This window comes from Rhincodon typus, chromosome 16, assembly GCF_021869965.1.
Source record: "Rhincodon typus isolate 14 chromosome 16, sRhiTyp1.1, whole genome shotgun sequence".
NCBI classification, from domain to species: domain Eukaryota; kingdom Metazoa; phylum Chordata; class Chondrichthyes; order Orectolobiformes; family Rhincodontidae; genus Rhincodon; species Rhincodon typus.
This window is the reverse complement of record NC_063347.1, coordinates 49,592,730-49,610,676: the sequence shown is the minus strand read 5'-3', so window position 1 is coordinate 49,610,676 and position 17,947 is coordinate 49,592,730. Positions and strand designations below refer to the sequence as shown.

Below are 17,947 nucleotides of genomic sequence, written 5' to 3'. Positions count from 1 at the left end.
CGTTTGTAAGGTACTACCTAATGGGCCTTGGTGAGTTGCTGCAGGGGATCTTATTCATGATAAATGTCACTGCCACTGTGCATTGGTGATGTGATGGTGGCGGATGGGCTGTTAATCAAGCATAACAAGGTGTAGAGCTGGATGAACACAGCAGGCCAAGCAGCATCAGAGGAGCAGGAAGGCTGACGTTTCGGGCCTAGACCCTTCTTCAGAAATATTTCTCCAGCATCTGCCGTTCCTACTATCTGTTAATCAAGCAGGCAGCTTTATCCTAAATCGTGCTCACCTTTTTGAGTGTTGGAGTTGCAAAATTATAGGCAAGTGGAGAATATTCTGTTGCACTCTTGCTTTGTGCCTTGTAGATGATGGAAAGGTTTCAGTAAGTCAGAAGCTCAAAATACATAGAAAAAGTGAATTTTCTCACCAAAGTGGCCATGTTGGGAAGAAAATTTAATCACATGGGCAACAGATTTTAAAAAAAAAAGTACTCCCTTCCCCAGAGTTGGGACAATAAGAATCTGCAGAGAACTGCTCCCCTCTCATGCTCTTGATGGGCTCATAGTGAACCTAACAAAAGCAAGTGCCAGAGGGAAGCTGCCTGTGATTGGTGAAGCGGTAAAGTAGCTAATACTGGCGGTGAGCAAGTCTCCCAAGCCCAAGCAGGACCACAGGTAGGTGGTCAGTACAAAGGAAGCAGGGCCAGAGGCCTCAAGAAGTGGCTGGACAAAAAAAACAACTGTTGAAGGGTTGGTGGGAAGTGAGGCTAGTAAAAACAGAAGCCTGGGAAGTGACGGATGGTGTGAAAGGAGTCTGCAAATGGGAGAGGACTGCAAACAAGCTGAGAAAAAGGTGAGTCTGCAAGGGGAGCAACACATTGGGGGTGAGAAGCAACAGGAATGGAGTGGGTGAGGGAGATAATGTCTGAATTGCTAGTCCAGTGACATTATTACTACTTCAGCACTTTGCCAAACTGTGTTGTAGCTCAAATCTTAGAACCAACTGAAAGAGACTTTTATCAGATTGCACTGGGTCAAAATAAAATCTGGATCCCACAGTTCAGAGACAGCACAGAACCTCAGTCAGGCACCACAATCTTATGCATTACTAGAATAGGAATCTAGAAATGGGTGCTCTCTTTACACAGGCATACATAACTGGCATACCTCAGCAACAAAATCTAACATATTATTTGAAAACATACTGATTCCGGGAAGGAAAGTCTGCACTCACTGGTCAGGAATGTCTGTTGTCCCCAGCTTGGAAGCCAGATTAATGACAGGATTCCTTGTGGCAAAGGCTTTGTAGAAATCAGGATATTGGCTAATCAGATGGCAGCCAATAAAGCCTCCGTGAGAACCACCAATCAGCAACACCTTCTGAGAATCCACAACCCCTTCTTTTAACAGACTTTCAGCAGCATACTGAAATAAAAGTGAAGCTTTTGGAAAAGTAGTACAAAAATAGACACCATTCTGGAGATTTTCCTAACCAACCCTTACTGTAATGCTTCCAACAAACCATGATTGATCTGCACTCCATTTCACAAATTAACTGTTTGACAGGACAAGGTTTTCTTTCGACATCTTCCAAGCAAACTCCTTTAGCCAAGAGTTTCTATTATCAATTAATGCACTCTATTTTTTGTGACAAGCTGAAACTGTTGATGCCCAATGCAATATTAAAAGATTTGGTTACAAGAGACAAGCTTTTTATTTTGTGAATGACTAAGCTCTTTATGTAAGCATACAAGTAGGTCATGAGCAAAGCCAACAACAAGAAGCCTCGTGCCAAATCTACAGCCACTGCTGATGCCAATGCTTTTCTTCTCTGCACTCCATTTGCAGACGTACCAATTTGGCATTCTTTAAAGTCTGACAATACTGAATCACTCCCTGATCTGTGTCACTCTATGACAATAATAGCAAAATGAAAAATATCATAAAGTAAAAAGCACAATGTCTGTAATGTAATCACTAAAATGCATCAAGTGTTGTCGACTTTCATAGTTGATCTTTGTCCTTCTCCGGATCTCACCGTTATTCAATGTAAACCTTGACAATGAATGTTAGTAGGCAATTCAGTCATAAGAAACACTGCTAGAAAGCCCAACCATGTTATTTGATATTGCTCAAGCACACATCCAACCTAAGTCAGTAAACAATAGACAAGCAATCCAGTGCTGGTTGCCAACTGCCAGGCAAAGCAGAGGCTCAAGTATGAGATCATCTTGGTCTGTTGTGGGTGAGGTATTCGCTGGATAAATATAACCATCAAGGAGGTGCTTCGATTAGTCATTTCTGGGTTTATGGGACACACACTTACTACATTTTCAGCACAGTCGCTGCAGAGTGTTACGAGTAGGAACTCTTGAATGTCACCTGACATCAGCAAATTTAACACAGAACAATGATCAAACCTGAAGCCTTCAGTAGAAGTTACTGCGTCACACTAGCGTAGTGAGAATGTTAAGTTTTGATTTTGTTAATGCATACGCAAAATTTCCAGTTTTAACCATCACTGAATTGCAGGAACAAGTCAATGTAAATTTCATGTGGCATAAGAACTGGCACAACTGAAATTTCAAGCAACATTCTCTCGCATTTGAGTCTTGTTTAGTTCAATAACTCCATTAATTCTGAAATAAACACAAGTACACTAAATGTTGAAGTCAACACAGTAGCAATTATGTGAATTAGTTTTAAGTCATCAGGAGCAGTAAGCACTCTGGGTTCAAGCATCTTTTCCAGCAATTTCGTCTGAGTACGCAGGTGCACTGACAAACCAATGAATTAATTTTAGCATTTAATTAGTAGTTAAAGTGACTGAACTACAGAATAAAAAATGTGTCATGTGCCACAGCATGCAAGTGAATTTGCTACTCTTTGATACATAAACATTGCAACTAATATTGCATTTTATAGTCAATAGGTATACAGCCAACATTTAGCATTCCTGAAATCATCTACTAATTGGAATGCCTGTGGCAGGAGAACAATGAATTATTACAGATTCACTCATGATTGTAAAGGAAAAGTCATGCAATAAGGCACAGCATTTTTTAAGAGACTGTGAAGAATATTGATGTGTTTTGCTACAATAACTTTTAGACAAACAAATTGTGTGACTTAGCTTTGTGCTTAGTCAAGTGTATAAAAATCTTCATTTTCCAGCCTCTTACTGTTTTCAAGAGTCATACTGGATGCAAAACATTAACTCTGTTTCTCTCTCCATGATGTTGCCAGACTGCTAAATTTCTCCAGCATTTTCTGTTTTTATATCAAATACATCTAATATTAGATGAAACTCAACTTTTCTGCAGTTTGTTTTGCATTGTCTTTTCTCATGTAAGCTGTTGACTAACTGCTAACCTGTACATCTTTCACATCTTGGCTTCCTATGTTACCAATCAGTGAGCGAATACTGTCTTGTCCAAAGCCACTGGACCCTCTGTAGTTCACTGCAAAATACACAAAATAATTCCATCAGGGTAGCACACTCGAACGAACCTGAGCCAATCATTTAAGATGTCTCAAGGGTTCCACAACTAGACCAAATAAAAACGTAAGTGGGTTACAAAGTAGAGTTTCCCAGCTATGACTATAGGATGGTCACCTTACATCTCAATACTAGGATACCTATCCTTTCCTTACTCAGCCTCGATACAGAGTAACTACTTATCCTTGACGATCTTTATCTTTTTTCTTCAATTCACTGCCCTCCTTCTACATTACTTAACTCTTCCACGTATGTTCATTTTTTTCTGTTAAATTATAAATATAAAAGTATGTTACAAAACATTTCAATTTTACAGTTGGTTAAAGTTACAGAAGGTGGAACAAAATTCAACTCGTCTCCATACAACATTTTTCATTCTTAGATACATCAACATTGTGTACTTTCCTCATCAAGCTTATAACCTCAAGGCAAAACATGTCAAATAGAAAATGACAGAAAGGGCAATAGAAACAAATGTTTTTCCATGCACCTTATGTTCACAATGTATACTCTAAGTCACACATACAACCCAAAAGCTTTTACAGATTCTTGTCACTCTGTACTTTACTTGAAAGGCCTTGGAAAACAATCTCCAACTCCTTCAGCTTTTCCTTGGGCCTCTCTACTTCCATGGTCTCAATCAGGCGTTAAGTCATTTTTAATCAATTTCTCATTTCCCACATCACATACACCCCCATATCCCATTCTAACTCAATTTCCCCCAAGTTATCACAATCCCAGAACAAAACATTCATCCAAGTCATGAACAATTACATTTTCAGACTCTCAAATGCCAAATCTTTGGCTTTTGTTCACCATTTAACTTTGGCAACCATTGATTATGCTAAATTATTGTCACACCTCCACTGCTGATGTGCTTGATTCTAGTTAGACCTCAACCCACTCCCATTTGGACCATCTCTGCTTCCTCAATTCCCTGTGGTGCAGCTTACAGATTATCCAGAGAGCGACTAACTAATTAGAAAGCCAACCATCACCACATCTGGCTGGATCATATCTAGTTTATACAGACTTATTTTTCTCACCAAAACCATTCATTAGTCTAAAATCATCCTGGGAAGCAAAGATAAACACCAATTGCAACGTCTTCAGAGGCTCTGAAGCAAAAAAAAATGAACCAGGTTTCTTATGTGACTGTGACCACATGACCCTTTTGTGGGGTTACCAAGTGAGGACACAGGAACAAAGGGGTTTAGCGCAGGAGTAGGCCATTTAGCCCTTCAGGCCTTTAACTCATTCTCCACTTCCTTCTGGTTATAGACTGGATTCAGCTGTACAGCACACGTGATCAAAGTAAGCCACTATAAATCGACCTACTCATGTGGGACCACACCCAAAATGTAACCATTTATATCAGGAGCGGAGTGGGGGAGAAATAGAATTACTAAATCTGATACTAACCAAGCAGCACTGCATATCCCAGCCTACAAAAAGCAACAGGCAGCAGCATCCAACCGGCAACAAAGATCGAATTAGGTCCTCCTGTAGAATGAAGCACATGGTATTAAGATTTATGTTAATATGGCTGAATAAGCTACTGACATGATAATAAACCCGTATATCCTTTCCATTTCTCCATCTGATTTGCCTACATATCGACAGTTGCTGCATTTCAAATAATAATTGATAATGGGACACACTTGGAGATACAGTAAAAGGCTATTAAAAAAAAGTAAACAAAGTTTTTCACCAATTATAATCAATTCACCATTATTTTAACTCAGGAAAAATCCCAGAAGAATCCTCAAAGAAATGTTTCACAACATCAACTTAAATACAGTTGATTAATAATTCTGGAATAAAAAAACCTGTGTAAGGAATAGTGACAGTAGGCTGATAGTCATGAAAATCCAACTAGTGCAGAAATCTCATTTATGGAAAAGAAACTTGATCTCCTTACACATATTGTAGAAAATTTGTTGATTATACAAACATAGCTAAGAAAGCAAGTCATGAGAGGATACAAAACAATCTTTAAAAAGAAACAGCTTATGCGAATGTAAAATATTTGACAGCTGGAGTACAATGTAAGAAAAATGTGAAATTTTCCACCTTGGTGGGAAGAAGAGCAAAGCATTTGTTACTATTTAAATGCAGAGACTGCAGATTTCTGCATTAGAGAAGGATTTGGGTATCCTTGTACATGAATTACAAAAAGTTGGCATACAGGTAAAGCAAATAACTAGAATTAGGCGGGGGGGCGGGTGCGGTAGCAGTATAAAATAAGGGGTCTCTCATGTAAACTGGAGAGGAGGTGGAACTTCTTCTCTCAAAGGGTGCTTCGTCTGTGGAGTTCTCTTCGCCAGAGTGCTGTGTGTACCGAGTCATTGAATATATTCAAGACCAAGTTATACAGGTTATTGGCGTACAAATGTGTTAAGTTATGGAGAATGAGAAGTTATGGCCACGATTAAGTCGTCCATGATCTTATTGAATAGCAAAGCAGGCTCAATGGGCTACGTGGCTAACCACTGCCCTCCTATTTGTTATGGTCTAGTCTGTATGTGTTGACTCCTATATGCTGTCTGAAATGGACAACAAACCATTCAGTTGTTGAGAAGGTGATTCACTTTTCCCTTCACAAGGATTATATACGATCAAGAATGGGATACATTCTGGCTTTATCTTGCCAATGATGCCCACATCCTGTGAATGCATACCGAAACACTTTTTCTACTTTTTTGACAGCTAGTGGCCACATCCAACAACTCTTTTCTATTTTAAGCATCCCAACATTCAATTGTTAATAATATTTTTACTGTTTCTCTAAATCTTTAATTTTCAGACTTATTTTAAATGAAGGATAAACTCCATATGGTTCATGAAGCAAGTTATCTTTTGAGGTACAATTTGCCTTATTGTGAACTTGATTCCTATTATCCAATCTTCAGAGGCAATTCTATAAAGTTTCTCCCCGATTCCCAAAATAACAGCCTCCATTTATCTAGAAACAAATGTTAGCAGGATATAGTTCAACATTTTAACCGCGTCTCCTTTCATGCACATTTTCCAGACCAAAGTATGGCCTGGGTTTCCACTCACCATGTGGAATTACAACAAGTGGTGGTTTGATATTCTCATTCTTTTCAGGTGTGAGTAGGATACTTTCAAATTGGAGGACAGCTGTCAGAAATTCAAGAAACAACAAAGTACAATTAAAATAAAATGATGGAAATTAAAAAAAAAATAATTCTGCACTCAATTCTAGCTAACTCTTGGTGTCCCACATCTCCTTATTCCTTGAATGAGAAACATTCGGACTGTGAACACGATATGTAAAGTCACATTTGGCCTCTTTTAATAGTGGGAAACTAACAAGAACTAGAGCTCTAACGTTAACCAGTCTTGGCAGTTCAGCATAAAGAAACCTCAACTCTGCCCAATAAAATGTATATACATGATGCGAGGTAGAGCGAAAACAAACATGCTCTGTCCTTTCTTCAGGAAAACACTTCATGGGATGTCGTTATTACTGACAAGACCAGCATTTATTTATTCCTGACTGCCCTGAAGAAGGTGGCATTGAGCCATCTTCCTGAGCTGCAGCAGTCTGTGTGATGGACGTATGCCCACAGTGCTTTTACCAAGGGAGTTCCAGAACTTAGATCCAATGAAGGAATACCATTACTGCTGTAATCACTGATATTACTCCTTTACCTCATCAACATGCAAGACAAAAAACAAAATGATAGAAACAATATGAAACCAAGCAAGTGCTGTCTCCAAAGGCCCAGCAGATCATAGCACACTAAGTGTATTAGCAAGCCAAAGTGACTTGATCTTTCTGGATCTTTGTGCTACCTATCCAGTAAGCCATCATTATAAAAGTTGGTAGATTGTGAATCAAGCTTGACTGCGGTGTCCTCCAGTTAAATAAAAAGAAATTGTTTGCAGTACAGAATTTGAATATTATTGGAAAAAGACATCACTTTGACCTCACCAGGACAATTCATAAGAATACCAATTCAATTGACAAAACCAAAATACACTGTACATGTTGATTTCTCCCCATTACAGCAGGACAATCTGCAAGAATGCCAACGAGTGCAAGATTAAAAGTTTCAACAAAACATATGTTTTTTAAAACAAAACGTATTAATGTTTCGTCCATAATATAAAAATATTGTCCTAAATTCAAAGATACTGGAAAAGTAATGCTAAGGAACACCACTGGTGTATGAAGCAGTTAAAATGCAACAACTGGAAAAAGTCACAAAGTGTTTTATTCAAATATGGTTACGTACAGCTGTGTGCAGACCTGAAAAGAGAGTGAAAAAAAGATTTATGCGTAAAAATATAAATATCCTTGAGATTAAGATCTGCCAGATATATATTGCCTCAAACTACTTACGGAAATTAGGATTTCTCTGTTCAGGTGGAGGTGTAAAAGCCAGGATTTTCCACTCTATTCTTGGCAATGGCTCAGTTTCATCCAGTGTCACCCAAGTGATCCTTTCCTCTTGGCCCGCAGCTGGCAGGAAACCTATCTTCTATAGAAATAAAATAGTTTTTACAAATATAAGCAATATTGCCTGTTATGTTCTGTAAAGTATACAATTGTGGCTTTCCTCTGTGCTACGTGGAGTCACTAGGCTAACGGTGATGAAATAGTACTCTGCAGTGTTGCCCTTTGATGCCTCAATGGGAACTCATTATATTCTGCAGATTTCAAGAATTATTTACACCACCTAATGAAGTTAAAGGGGATAAACAATGAATAGTAGGACACTTTGCAAATCATTTCTGTGCATAGAGATACATGATACATGTATTTTTACTAGTATTGCAAACATTTTTCCATTTTCTCTACAACTATGATTGTTTAAAAATTCAAAACAAGTTCAAAATTTTACATTGCTGGACAAAGTTTTCTTGAGCAGATTAAAGATGCAACACAGTTTATTGCTGTTATTGCAACAATCATCTGTCTTATGTGTTTGGAAGACAAGTATTGGAGTTGGGTGCTCTTTAAAATGTTTTGCATGGTTTTATTTCAGCCTTCGGACTCCTCAAGGGGAGGTCTGTCAGTGCAGAGGACTGGAAAAACCTTAGGTACAGCAGACTTAATTCCCAATCTGGGGAGGCCATCTGTCAGAAAATAAGGAAAACTGTGCCAGTGCTGGGAAAATTGCTGAGCTTATTCATCAAATGTGAATGTTCAAAAATTCATGTGTACCGCAGACTGGGTAAATAAAATCACTTAAGTACTGCACGGTTAGAGTTTTGATACTATTTGTCTAACAAATGATATATTTGAAAATTTAAACATATATACATTGTTAATATTATCAGAATCCATGGCCCCTAACCTAGCGGATTTCTGCAATTACTGTTAACGGTCAATGTTAGATTTCAGGCTTCACACCATTTAAAAAAAATAGTATAGGTCTAATTTAATCAAAGGGTCCACTTACCAAAGTGGGCGGACAGTTAGGGGATGAACAGCTAACCACCATCAGATCCTGGTGAATGTCCAGCAGTCTCCAGCTCCCAACTTCTGAACCTATAGCAGACAAAACCGAATACTCCAGATGCTCACCAGAAACATTTCAGACTCAACGGCAAGACTCTTTCTTACTAAAGATTGGTAAGCCTAAAAGGAAAGTGGAGTTCTGAGTGTGTTCAGGGTGTTTCTATGTTGACATAGACTAAACTAGGAGGACCTCTGCCTTCAAATCGTGAACAATACTTCAAGTTGTCTTCCTAGTAGGTTTGTGGGGTTGAAAATCTTACGTTTGGTCAAGGGTTAGTTCAGTTACATGAAAGGAAAAAAGGTGCTGGTCATTGTTAAGGCAGTTGAACCAAGATGGTCAGTGCTAATAGCATTTTTTGTTTTCAATCTTAAGTGCTTAGGGTAAAATATCAGCTTTTGTACAGATGATGATCTCTTCAGGCTTCAAAAAGGAACACAATGGCTAATGACACTTAGGCTTTACCAGCAATTCCTTGAGTTCACCTGCCCAATCTCATGAATAGACTATCCTGTACAATAAGGAAATACATTCTCTGTATTTCCGCAGCCTGGTATGCACACTTGCTCAAAAATCAACCTGTCAATATCAAGGTAAAATAACTTATTCCCGAGTGCTGCTGATAGGATCGTAATGTACACGATTATCATCTTTCATTCTGTTTAAACTTGGTTCAAGATGGCTATATAGAAAATGGGCAATGTTGTAACAATCAAAATCTCCTTTAGTGGACAAGTTACAATTTTCATTACATTCTTCAGAAAGTGCATTCAAAGCTGAATGTTGAAAAATCCTAAACTTTCTATTCAAAAGAAATCTGTGCTTGTGGTGTTCAAAATTTGCAAAATCGTTTAATGCATGGAACCTGTCAATCTGAAGTTATCATTTTTAAAATTAATCAGAGTTCAGGTCAAATTTGAGCTGGCAACAGAAGTGTTTGTTGAAAAAAGTAATCTTGCCAGTTCCGACACGTCTCTCGTAGCCACACTTGATTTGTCTGAAATGTTGTCTGACATCTTTGTAGCAAGTGTTGTCATAAGCCTGTTTGTTTATCACCTAGTAAAAGACGTGCGCAAAATGGTTTCGCTTCTTGCGGTTACAACACTGTTTTTCTATGCTGGTCATGCTTTCTTTTGCTTTATTGTGTTTACTTCCACAATATTTGCAACTTGTTCTTCTGTGGATACTTTTTCTGTTTTCCATATTGTCGAACTTGGAAGGCATAGGCTGTTTCTCAATATAGTGGACAGATATGAACAGCTGATCGATGTAGTGCACAACCCTGGATTGTTTCTTCACACTGTAGACAAACTCACCTGTATTTCCATGTATGCACGTAGCTGTTGCTTTACCAGTTCACACCTTCTGCATATCATTATAGCCTCTTCAAGAATCAGAGATTCTACTTTTACCTGTCATGGTTTTAATGTCTAAGGTGATTTTGTTTTTAATTAGTTCATCTTGTATTTGCACAAATTCACAGATTTCTGCAAGCGGAGTCAATGATGTTGCCTGTTGACAATGGTTTGATTTAAAAACTTTATTCCTTAGTATCGGATCTATACCACACAAATGCAACGTTCACTTCGGTCTCAAGGCAGCCTTCAAAGCATTTAAAATTTCTGCCACATTTGTTCTGCTCTTCAGAGAGATGTAGGTTGGAACATACTTTGAGAAGTCTTTTCCCAATGGTGAGAAGAGCATAGCGACTTGTACTTAAGAGTTATAAAGACATACACAGCCTTCGATCCAACCAGTCCATGCCGAACATAATTCGTGTATTTATCCAAATGTCTTTTAAACGTTGTAATTGTTCCCACATCCACCACTTCCGCAGGAAGTTCATTCCACACGTGAACCACCCTCTGTATAAATAATTTGCCCCTCGTCTTTTTTAAATCTTTCTCATCTTACCTTAAAAATGTACCCCCAGTCTTGAAATCTCCCATCCTGTTCTGGTTTGTTCAACAAATCCACAGTTAATGTATAATTCTGCCATTGTTCGTGGAAGAATTCCCAGTTCATCAAATTCTTGTTATCCATGGGGGTATGGGGCACAGACTTCCTGTGGAGAACAGGAACACATAGATTCTGCTCTACTATGGACTGTGAAGGACTGCATTATCAGATTGGATGAATCAATGGAAAAAATTAGGGTCTGGGGCTGACTTCATGAGTATGGGGATCCACAGGTATCAAATTAGCAGACATGAGGCCTGAGTGCAATTTGAAAAGGAGCTGATGGGGAAAAGCTGCAGCCACTTTCTCTTAAGCTGTGTCTTAACTGTATCCTTTAATTTTGTCTTTTTCCTTTCTCAGTGGCAGCTCACAGCTCTGTAGCTGTGCTATTTATTTCTGCTCTGAACACTCACCTCAGTGGCATGAGTGCCTCTTCTGCACCATGTTTTAAGTGCACAACACAGCTGAATGTTCAATATGAGAACTTTATTGAGATGTCTACCTACAGTGTGTGTGCCTCACAGTCGAAGTTATGGTGGATGTAGGTACAGTTTCAACTTTTAAAAGACATTTGGATAAGTAATGAATAGCAAAGGTTTGGAGGGATATGATCCAAACACAATCAAGTAGGACTAGTTTGGTTTGAGAACATGGTTGGCATGGACGAGTTCGATCAAAGTTGGATCATGCTATGACTCTATAAGAGGACTTTGACAGACTACGATAGACATGTGTACGTGACTGTATTTCAATCCAGACAATAATCCTGACAGCCTGGAATTTTTGCTTCCTATTACTTTTTTCTTTAGCAGAAAGTGACTATAAAAAGGATAGAGAGGGCTATGTTGATGAGGTAAAAATCAGGCAGGAAATAAAATGCAAGGCCAACATTCGGATTTTCTTTTCTTCAGAATTGTATTGGAAGCAGTGCAATGTAGATATAATGGAAGAGGAAAGAGAGGAACAAGCAATACTTACCAGTAGTGACTGATGTCACAATTCCTGTTGGAGTGTTTATTACAATCAGATCCTGAGAATGTAAGGAATAAACACAGATCAGCAGTAGAGACTAAGCCTTGTTAATTGAGTTTGTGAACACTTTTGCATATCATGCATGGGTTTAAAGAATGAAATATTTTCCATATATCTTAGTCAAGACAATAGTTAAGCACAATACAATTGGCACCAGCACCTATTGAGAAAGAAAAGAAACAAAAATGGTCACATTCTCATTTTCAAATACACAATAGGACTGCCGGATAAAAACAGAAAAAACACTTGATTGTGATACTCTCCATGAATTAAAAGCTAGCAGTCAATCACAGTCAAGAATCGATGTGAAGAATGGCCATCTGGGTGAAGAAAGATATTGTTAGCAGCAAAACCAGAACATACCCATGCCTTTCCCTCTAATCTCAAGCAAGAGTGAAAGCAAGGAAGTGGAGGCAATGGTGTATTGGTACTATCACTGGGCTGTTAATCCAGAGACCCAGCTCATGATCTGGGGACCTGGGTTCAAATCCTGTCACGGCAGTTGATACAATTTGAATTCAATAAAAATCTGGAATTAAGAGCCGAATGGTGACCATGAAATCATGGTTAATTTTTGACGCAGGTTCAATTCCAGCCTTGGGCGACTGTCTGCACTGGAGTTTGCACATTCTCAGTGTCTGCATGGATTTCCTCCGGGTGCTCCAGTTTCCTCCCACAGTCCAAAGACATGCAGGTTAGGTGGATTGCCCACGGAACATGCAGAATTACAGGGACAGGGTAGGAGATGGGTCTGTGTGGGATGCTCTTCGGAGGGTCAGTGTGGGCTCAATGGGCCAAATGACCTGCTTCCACACTGTAGGGATTCTATAATTAAAGAATATAATTAAACCCATATTTGACTGCCTTCTCCAATGCTTCAAGCATGGTGAAGTCAAAAGTGACATAAAACTCATGTTGATACACTGGAGCTAAGTTCTGAAATAAAGTCAACATTATGAAGGTAACATATTACTCATACCTATTTATACACTTAGAATGCTGACACAATACTTCACAAACTGAAGTGAAATTGAAAATTAAATCCACATACAGTAACAGTGATTATACCAAATAAAGATAAATTTGCATTATGCTGCTTTCAATAAATGTTCAATTATAGAGGGACTTCTATTTAAAACAGTTGTTCAAAATTCAATTCTCATGGACTTGTTTAATTGGATTTCTTAAACAAAGGATACCCTGTTACTCAACAACAGCAAAAGATATTTAGTTATGCCTTCACTTTAATAAATGTCCCAAGTGCTATAAAACATGACTCCAAAACACAAGAGAGGCAGATTTAAAGGAGTGTCCTCAAGGAGGAAAGTGAGGTACTGTGAGGGAACTCCAGAGTTTAAGTCCTAAGCAACTGAAGACCGGATCACCAAAGGTGCAGCAACTGAAATCAGGGATGGTCGAGAGGCCAGAGTTAGGTGAGCATAGATAGGTAGATAGAGATGGAAAGAAACAAGACCAAAGAAGACTTGAAAACAAATGAAAATTTTCAATTGACTTGCTGGTCAGCAAGCACAAGCATAATAGTTTCATTGACCCTGGTAAAAGTCAGAACATAAGCAGTAACATTCTGAATGAACTCAAGCTGACGTAAGGTAAAATGAAAGATTGCAGTCCAGAATGCATGGAGTAGTTAACTGTGACATTAATAATGATGCAAACAAAAGTTCCAGAAGATCAGCAGAGGCAGCTGGGAAGTTGGACATTATTATAAAATGGAAATAAACAGTCTTAGTGATGATGTGAATGCAGTCAGAAGCTCATCTCAGGGTCAAATACAATTTTGTGAGATTTGAATGAACTGGGTAACTAGGAAATGGAGCAGGAACTATAAACAATGGTTATAGTCTTCCCAAATTTTTTTTACTGTAAGAAATTGCTGCTCATCTATTTCCAGATATCGGATTAGTAGACTGACAGTTTCGCAACGATGAAGGAGTTGAGGAGTAATAGTTAAATTGCGCCTATGTTTTCGGATGATCTTACCAGTAATGAATACTCACCAAAAACTTGACATCCATAAGATTTTTAGTGCAAGATTTGCTAAAGCACTTGGGCACATTATTTGCTTTTTTCTTTCCCCTTAGGATTGCACTACTGATTTATCTATTCTTCCACAAGTCGTTTGATCCTCTCCTGGAATTGCCAACACTCATTAAGAAGTTACATGCAGCACTAGCTGGAACCTTCTGGTGATAAGCTAGGTTTTCACATTATAGCAGGGAGGCAATGGCCTAGTGGTATTATTGCCAGACTAGAAGCCTGGGTACTATTCTGGAGACCCAGGTTCAAATACCGCCATTGGGAATTAAGAGTCTAATGATGACCATGAAAACTATTGCTAATTATTGCGGAAAAACCCATCTGGTTCACTAATTCCCTTTAGGGAAGGAAATCTGCTGTCTTTACCCGATCTGGCCCACATGTGACTCCAGACTCAGTGATGTGGTTGACCCTTAACCATTCTCTGGGGCGATTAGACATGGGCGGCCAACGATGCCCACATCCTGTGAATGAATAATAAAAATGACAAGGATGTTTCCTCAGTCTTCAATTATCCAACAGATTCTGTGCTCCCTTTCCACTTGGTCCTATAAAACGATAGCCCAGTTACCTTTCTGCTTCTCTGGGCTGTGTCGATCACAACCCTTTGGCTATCTCTTGCCCAGCAGTTCTGCGCCAGGTCTGAGCAGTAAATGCCAGTAAATCCATCTGAAACAGACATTAGTTATCATTGTTTAAAAATTATACTTGTAATACAGTCAACTTGAATTCATGTCCAACAATTCTCAATAATCAGTGGGTGTTTACGTTCTCAATGTAACAAAATTGTAGGTTTGTTCTTTAATGATGGGCTTCAGATTTTGTAACACAAGCGTACAGAATTACGCTTTATTATTACAGAATTATTCCCCAGTGGAGTGTCTTTTTAATCAATCTTAGTGGAGACAGGGTCCACTTGTATACTCACTAAGATGGAAGAAAAGGAAATCTCTGGGCCAGGTACACCAACTGCTCTGCTGTATACATCTCCCATAGGAGTTGTTAAGATTAACTACATATATACTGCCGAGGAATCTACTCACTGACAAAACTGTTCCTCAACTTTCCAAGAAAAAAGACGTCACAATTGATATCTGGGACTGATTTGCAAAGAAAGATTTGGGTTCCAATCAAGTTCAGATTTATCAGATTAGTAATTTATTTAAGTGAACTAAAATACTAAAAGAAGTAACATGCACATCGAGATACTTTCAGAAAATAAAAGGTTAGGATAGAGTATAGGAGTAATTTGCTTCACAAAATGTATTTATTTATAGCACGCCTGCCAGAAAGAGACCAATTTGGATCAACGGTTCAATAAGTGCTCACGAGTGGGATTTTCCTGGTTTCTTTTTTGAATCTGTTGTTTACTAATAGATGGCAATTGATTGCCCTGATTGGTCCACTAATCCGTTATCATTGTATCAGATGGCTACCAGGATTGGGGAGGACTTAGACTGTTTCTTGCTTAGAAACCCCATTCTTCCAAATGGTTTCAGCCCTTCCCGTTCAGAAATAGGAAGTCAGAAATAGCATAAGGGATAAGATTTGAAAATCTACCGCTTCATCTGTTACATTGTGTCAATTCGATAATGATATTGTGTATTCATAAAAATAAGAGCTAAGTTCATTTTCTAAATTGTGGTGTGATTTCAGTCATGACAGTTAGCAGTAGCGACAACATCATTCACCAATGGTGCTGCCAGGCTTGGGAGCATTAAGAAGCCATGGTTTCTGGTGCTGAACACTGTCCTGTGACTTTACTGGAAATGTGCTTAAAAAGCACAGCCAAATAGATGGTTGACAATAACATTCCAGACATAAATGTGCAAACTGGCTCTAAGGTACTGTAAAATAACTGGGACCTGTAGAACAGTACAGATAAAATCTGCAGCCTTAAGGAGACTTATTTTTCAAATTAATAGAACGATAAACTTTCCATCACTCACCCACAGTTGGACAATCCACAACGTTCACCACAGTCGATATTATTTTTTTGTCCAAATTATACTGAAAAAAATTACATGATTCAGTACAGGACTGAAAACTCCCTTCCTAACAACAGTGTACCTACTTCAGATTGACTGCAGCAGTTCAAGGCAGCAGGTGACCAACAGCTTGTTAATGGCAATTCTGGTCGGCAACAAATGCTGGCATTGTCAGTGACACTTCGCCCAGAAACAAAGTTTAAAAAATCTCACTCATTTCAATTATTGCACAGTTACCCCTCAGTGCATCTGTAACATAGCTGAACTAACCCATCACCCTAGTCATTTGGTGACCATCACAAAATCAGTTTTAATACAAGTCAGGAACACATTTTAAGTTTCTTCTCCATTATTTATAAATTAAAGTTGGGAAAAGATCGTGGGGAGTGTCTGCAATTTCTTTTCCAATGGAAGGATCAAGTTCGACCAGGTAACTTGACATCCACAGTGACATCAAAGAGGGTACTGGGGATACGACATGCTGGCTGGAAGTTTAGTGTTGTACTAAAAATTGACAAAGTGAGACATAAGCCTGCAGCACATGCCAGGAAATGAAGGCCCTGAGCTCACTAGAAATTGATCTTTGGACCTCATTTATTCAATTCAGGTGCACTGTTGAGATGTTTATGTGATCTGATGCTGTTTAGTTGGGGCTCAGCAAAACTCATGGATACCAGCACAGATAATTGTCAGATAGTGTTGGGGAGGGCTGTTGAGAGACTCAGCCAGTGCATCAACTGCAGTGTTGCTACAGAGCCAGGAGGAACACCTGGTTTCACCTGTTTGACTAAGCTTTTGCTCCTCCTGTGTTGAGCCAGAATCTGTTTTCTTCTCAATGAAATATCTGGGGCATTTGCTCATGATATATGCACTAAATAAGTTGTTTCTTTTTTTACAATTACCATATTTGTTGTAATTTTTCAATTTAAAACAAAAAGTACCCACTTGAAGCTTTAATGTTTAGAATCTGGTGTCTGAATACGGTAATAGGATCAAGTTTTGTATAACTGTCCAATTTTGATTGTTGAGCATTCCCAGAATTAGAAAGGCAATGTTGAATATTCAGATGCTGTCTGATATTTTAGACAACTGGAAAAGATTTCTTTATTCACAACATTCTTGGAATAAATTTACAGATACATTGACGAAGATACTAACCAAGGATAAACTGTGACACTGATGGTGGGTCCTAACATCACCACCCTCCAGGTAAATTAAATAACGCTGGTCAGGACTAAGGCGTGGGGAACGGACAGAATGTACTCCTGAGGAAATCTGCGCTGTAAATGACAATTCAGCATATTCAAAAATTAGAATTCACTATAGCACATAATTTATCTCAATTTATCAGGAGTAAATATATTCAGATAATTGGAGGTGGGGGCAGATTAACATTTGAAAACAAGTCATGCAGATTATCAGAGACAACAAGGTGCAGGGCTGGATGAACACAGCAGGCCAAGCAGCATCATAGGAGCAGAAAGGCTGACGTTTTGGGCCTGGACCCTTCATCAGAAAAGGGGGAGGGGAAGGGGGTTCTGAAATGAATAGGGAGAGAGTGGGAGCCGGATAGAAGATGGATAGAGGAGAGGACAGGTGGAGAGGAAACAAACAGGTCGAAGAGGCGGGGATGGGGCCAGTAAAGGTGAGTGTAGGTAGGGAGTTAGGGAGGGGATAGGTCAGTCCAGGGAGGACGGACAGGTCAAGGGGGCGGGATGAGGTTAGTCGGTAGGAGATGGGGGTGCGGCTTGAGGTGGGAGGAGGGGATAGGTGGGAGGAAGAACAGGTTAGGGAGGCGGGGACGAGCTGGACTGGTTTTGGGATGCGGTAGGGGGAGGGGAGATTTTGAAGCTTGTGAAATCCACATTGATACCACTGGGCTGCAGGGTTCCCAAGCGGAATATGAGTTGCTGTTCCTGCAAC

At 39.1% G+C, this 17,947-nt stretch overlaps 1 protein-coding gene across 11 annotated transcripts in view; it reads right to left on the bottom strand.

The window, feature by feature from the left end:
- LOC109914530 (acylamino-acid-releasing enzyme-like) overlaps positions 1–17,947 on the bottom strand; it is a 136,872-nt gene that overhangs the window by 63,000 nt on the left and 55,925 nt on the right. For 10 of the 11 annotated variants that reach the window (XM_048606267.1, XM_048606266.1, XM_048606270.1 and 7 more), the window contains exons 11-20: positions 17,183–17,304; positions 15,986–16,046; positions 14,608–14,705; positions 11,925–11,976; positions 8,931–9,019; positions 7,868–8,006; positions 6,559–6,639; positions 4,918–4,998; positions 3,369–3,457; positions 1,231–1,421 (exon numbers count right to left, since the gene is read on the bottom strand). In XM_048606267.1, the coding sequence (XP_048462224.1) occupies positions 1,231–1,421; positions 3,369–3,457; positions 4,918–4,998; positions 6,559–6,639; positions 7,868–8,006; positions 8,931–9,019; positions 11,925–11,976; positions 14,608–14,705; positions 15,986–16,046; positions 17,183–17,304 (1,003 nt within the window). The remainder of the gene's footprint in view (positions 1–1,230; positions 1,422–3,368; positions 3,458–4,917; positions 4,999–6,558; positions 6,640–7,867; positions 8,007–8,930; positions 9,020–11,924; positions 11,977–14,607; positions 14,706–15,985; positions 16,047–17,182; positions 17,305–17,947) is intronic. The other variant, XM_048606265.1, reaches the window with a different exon arrangement.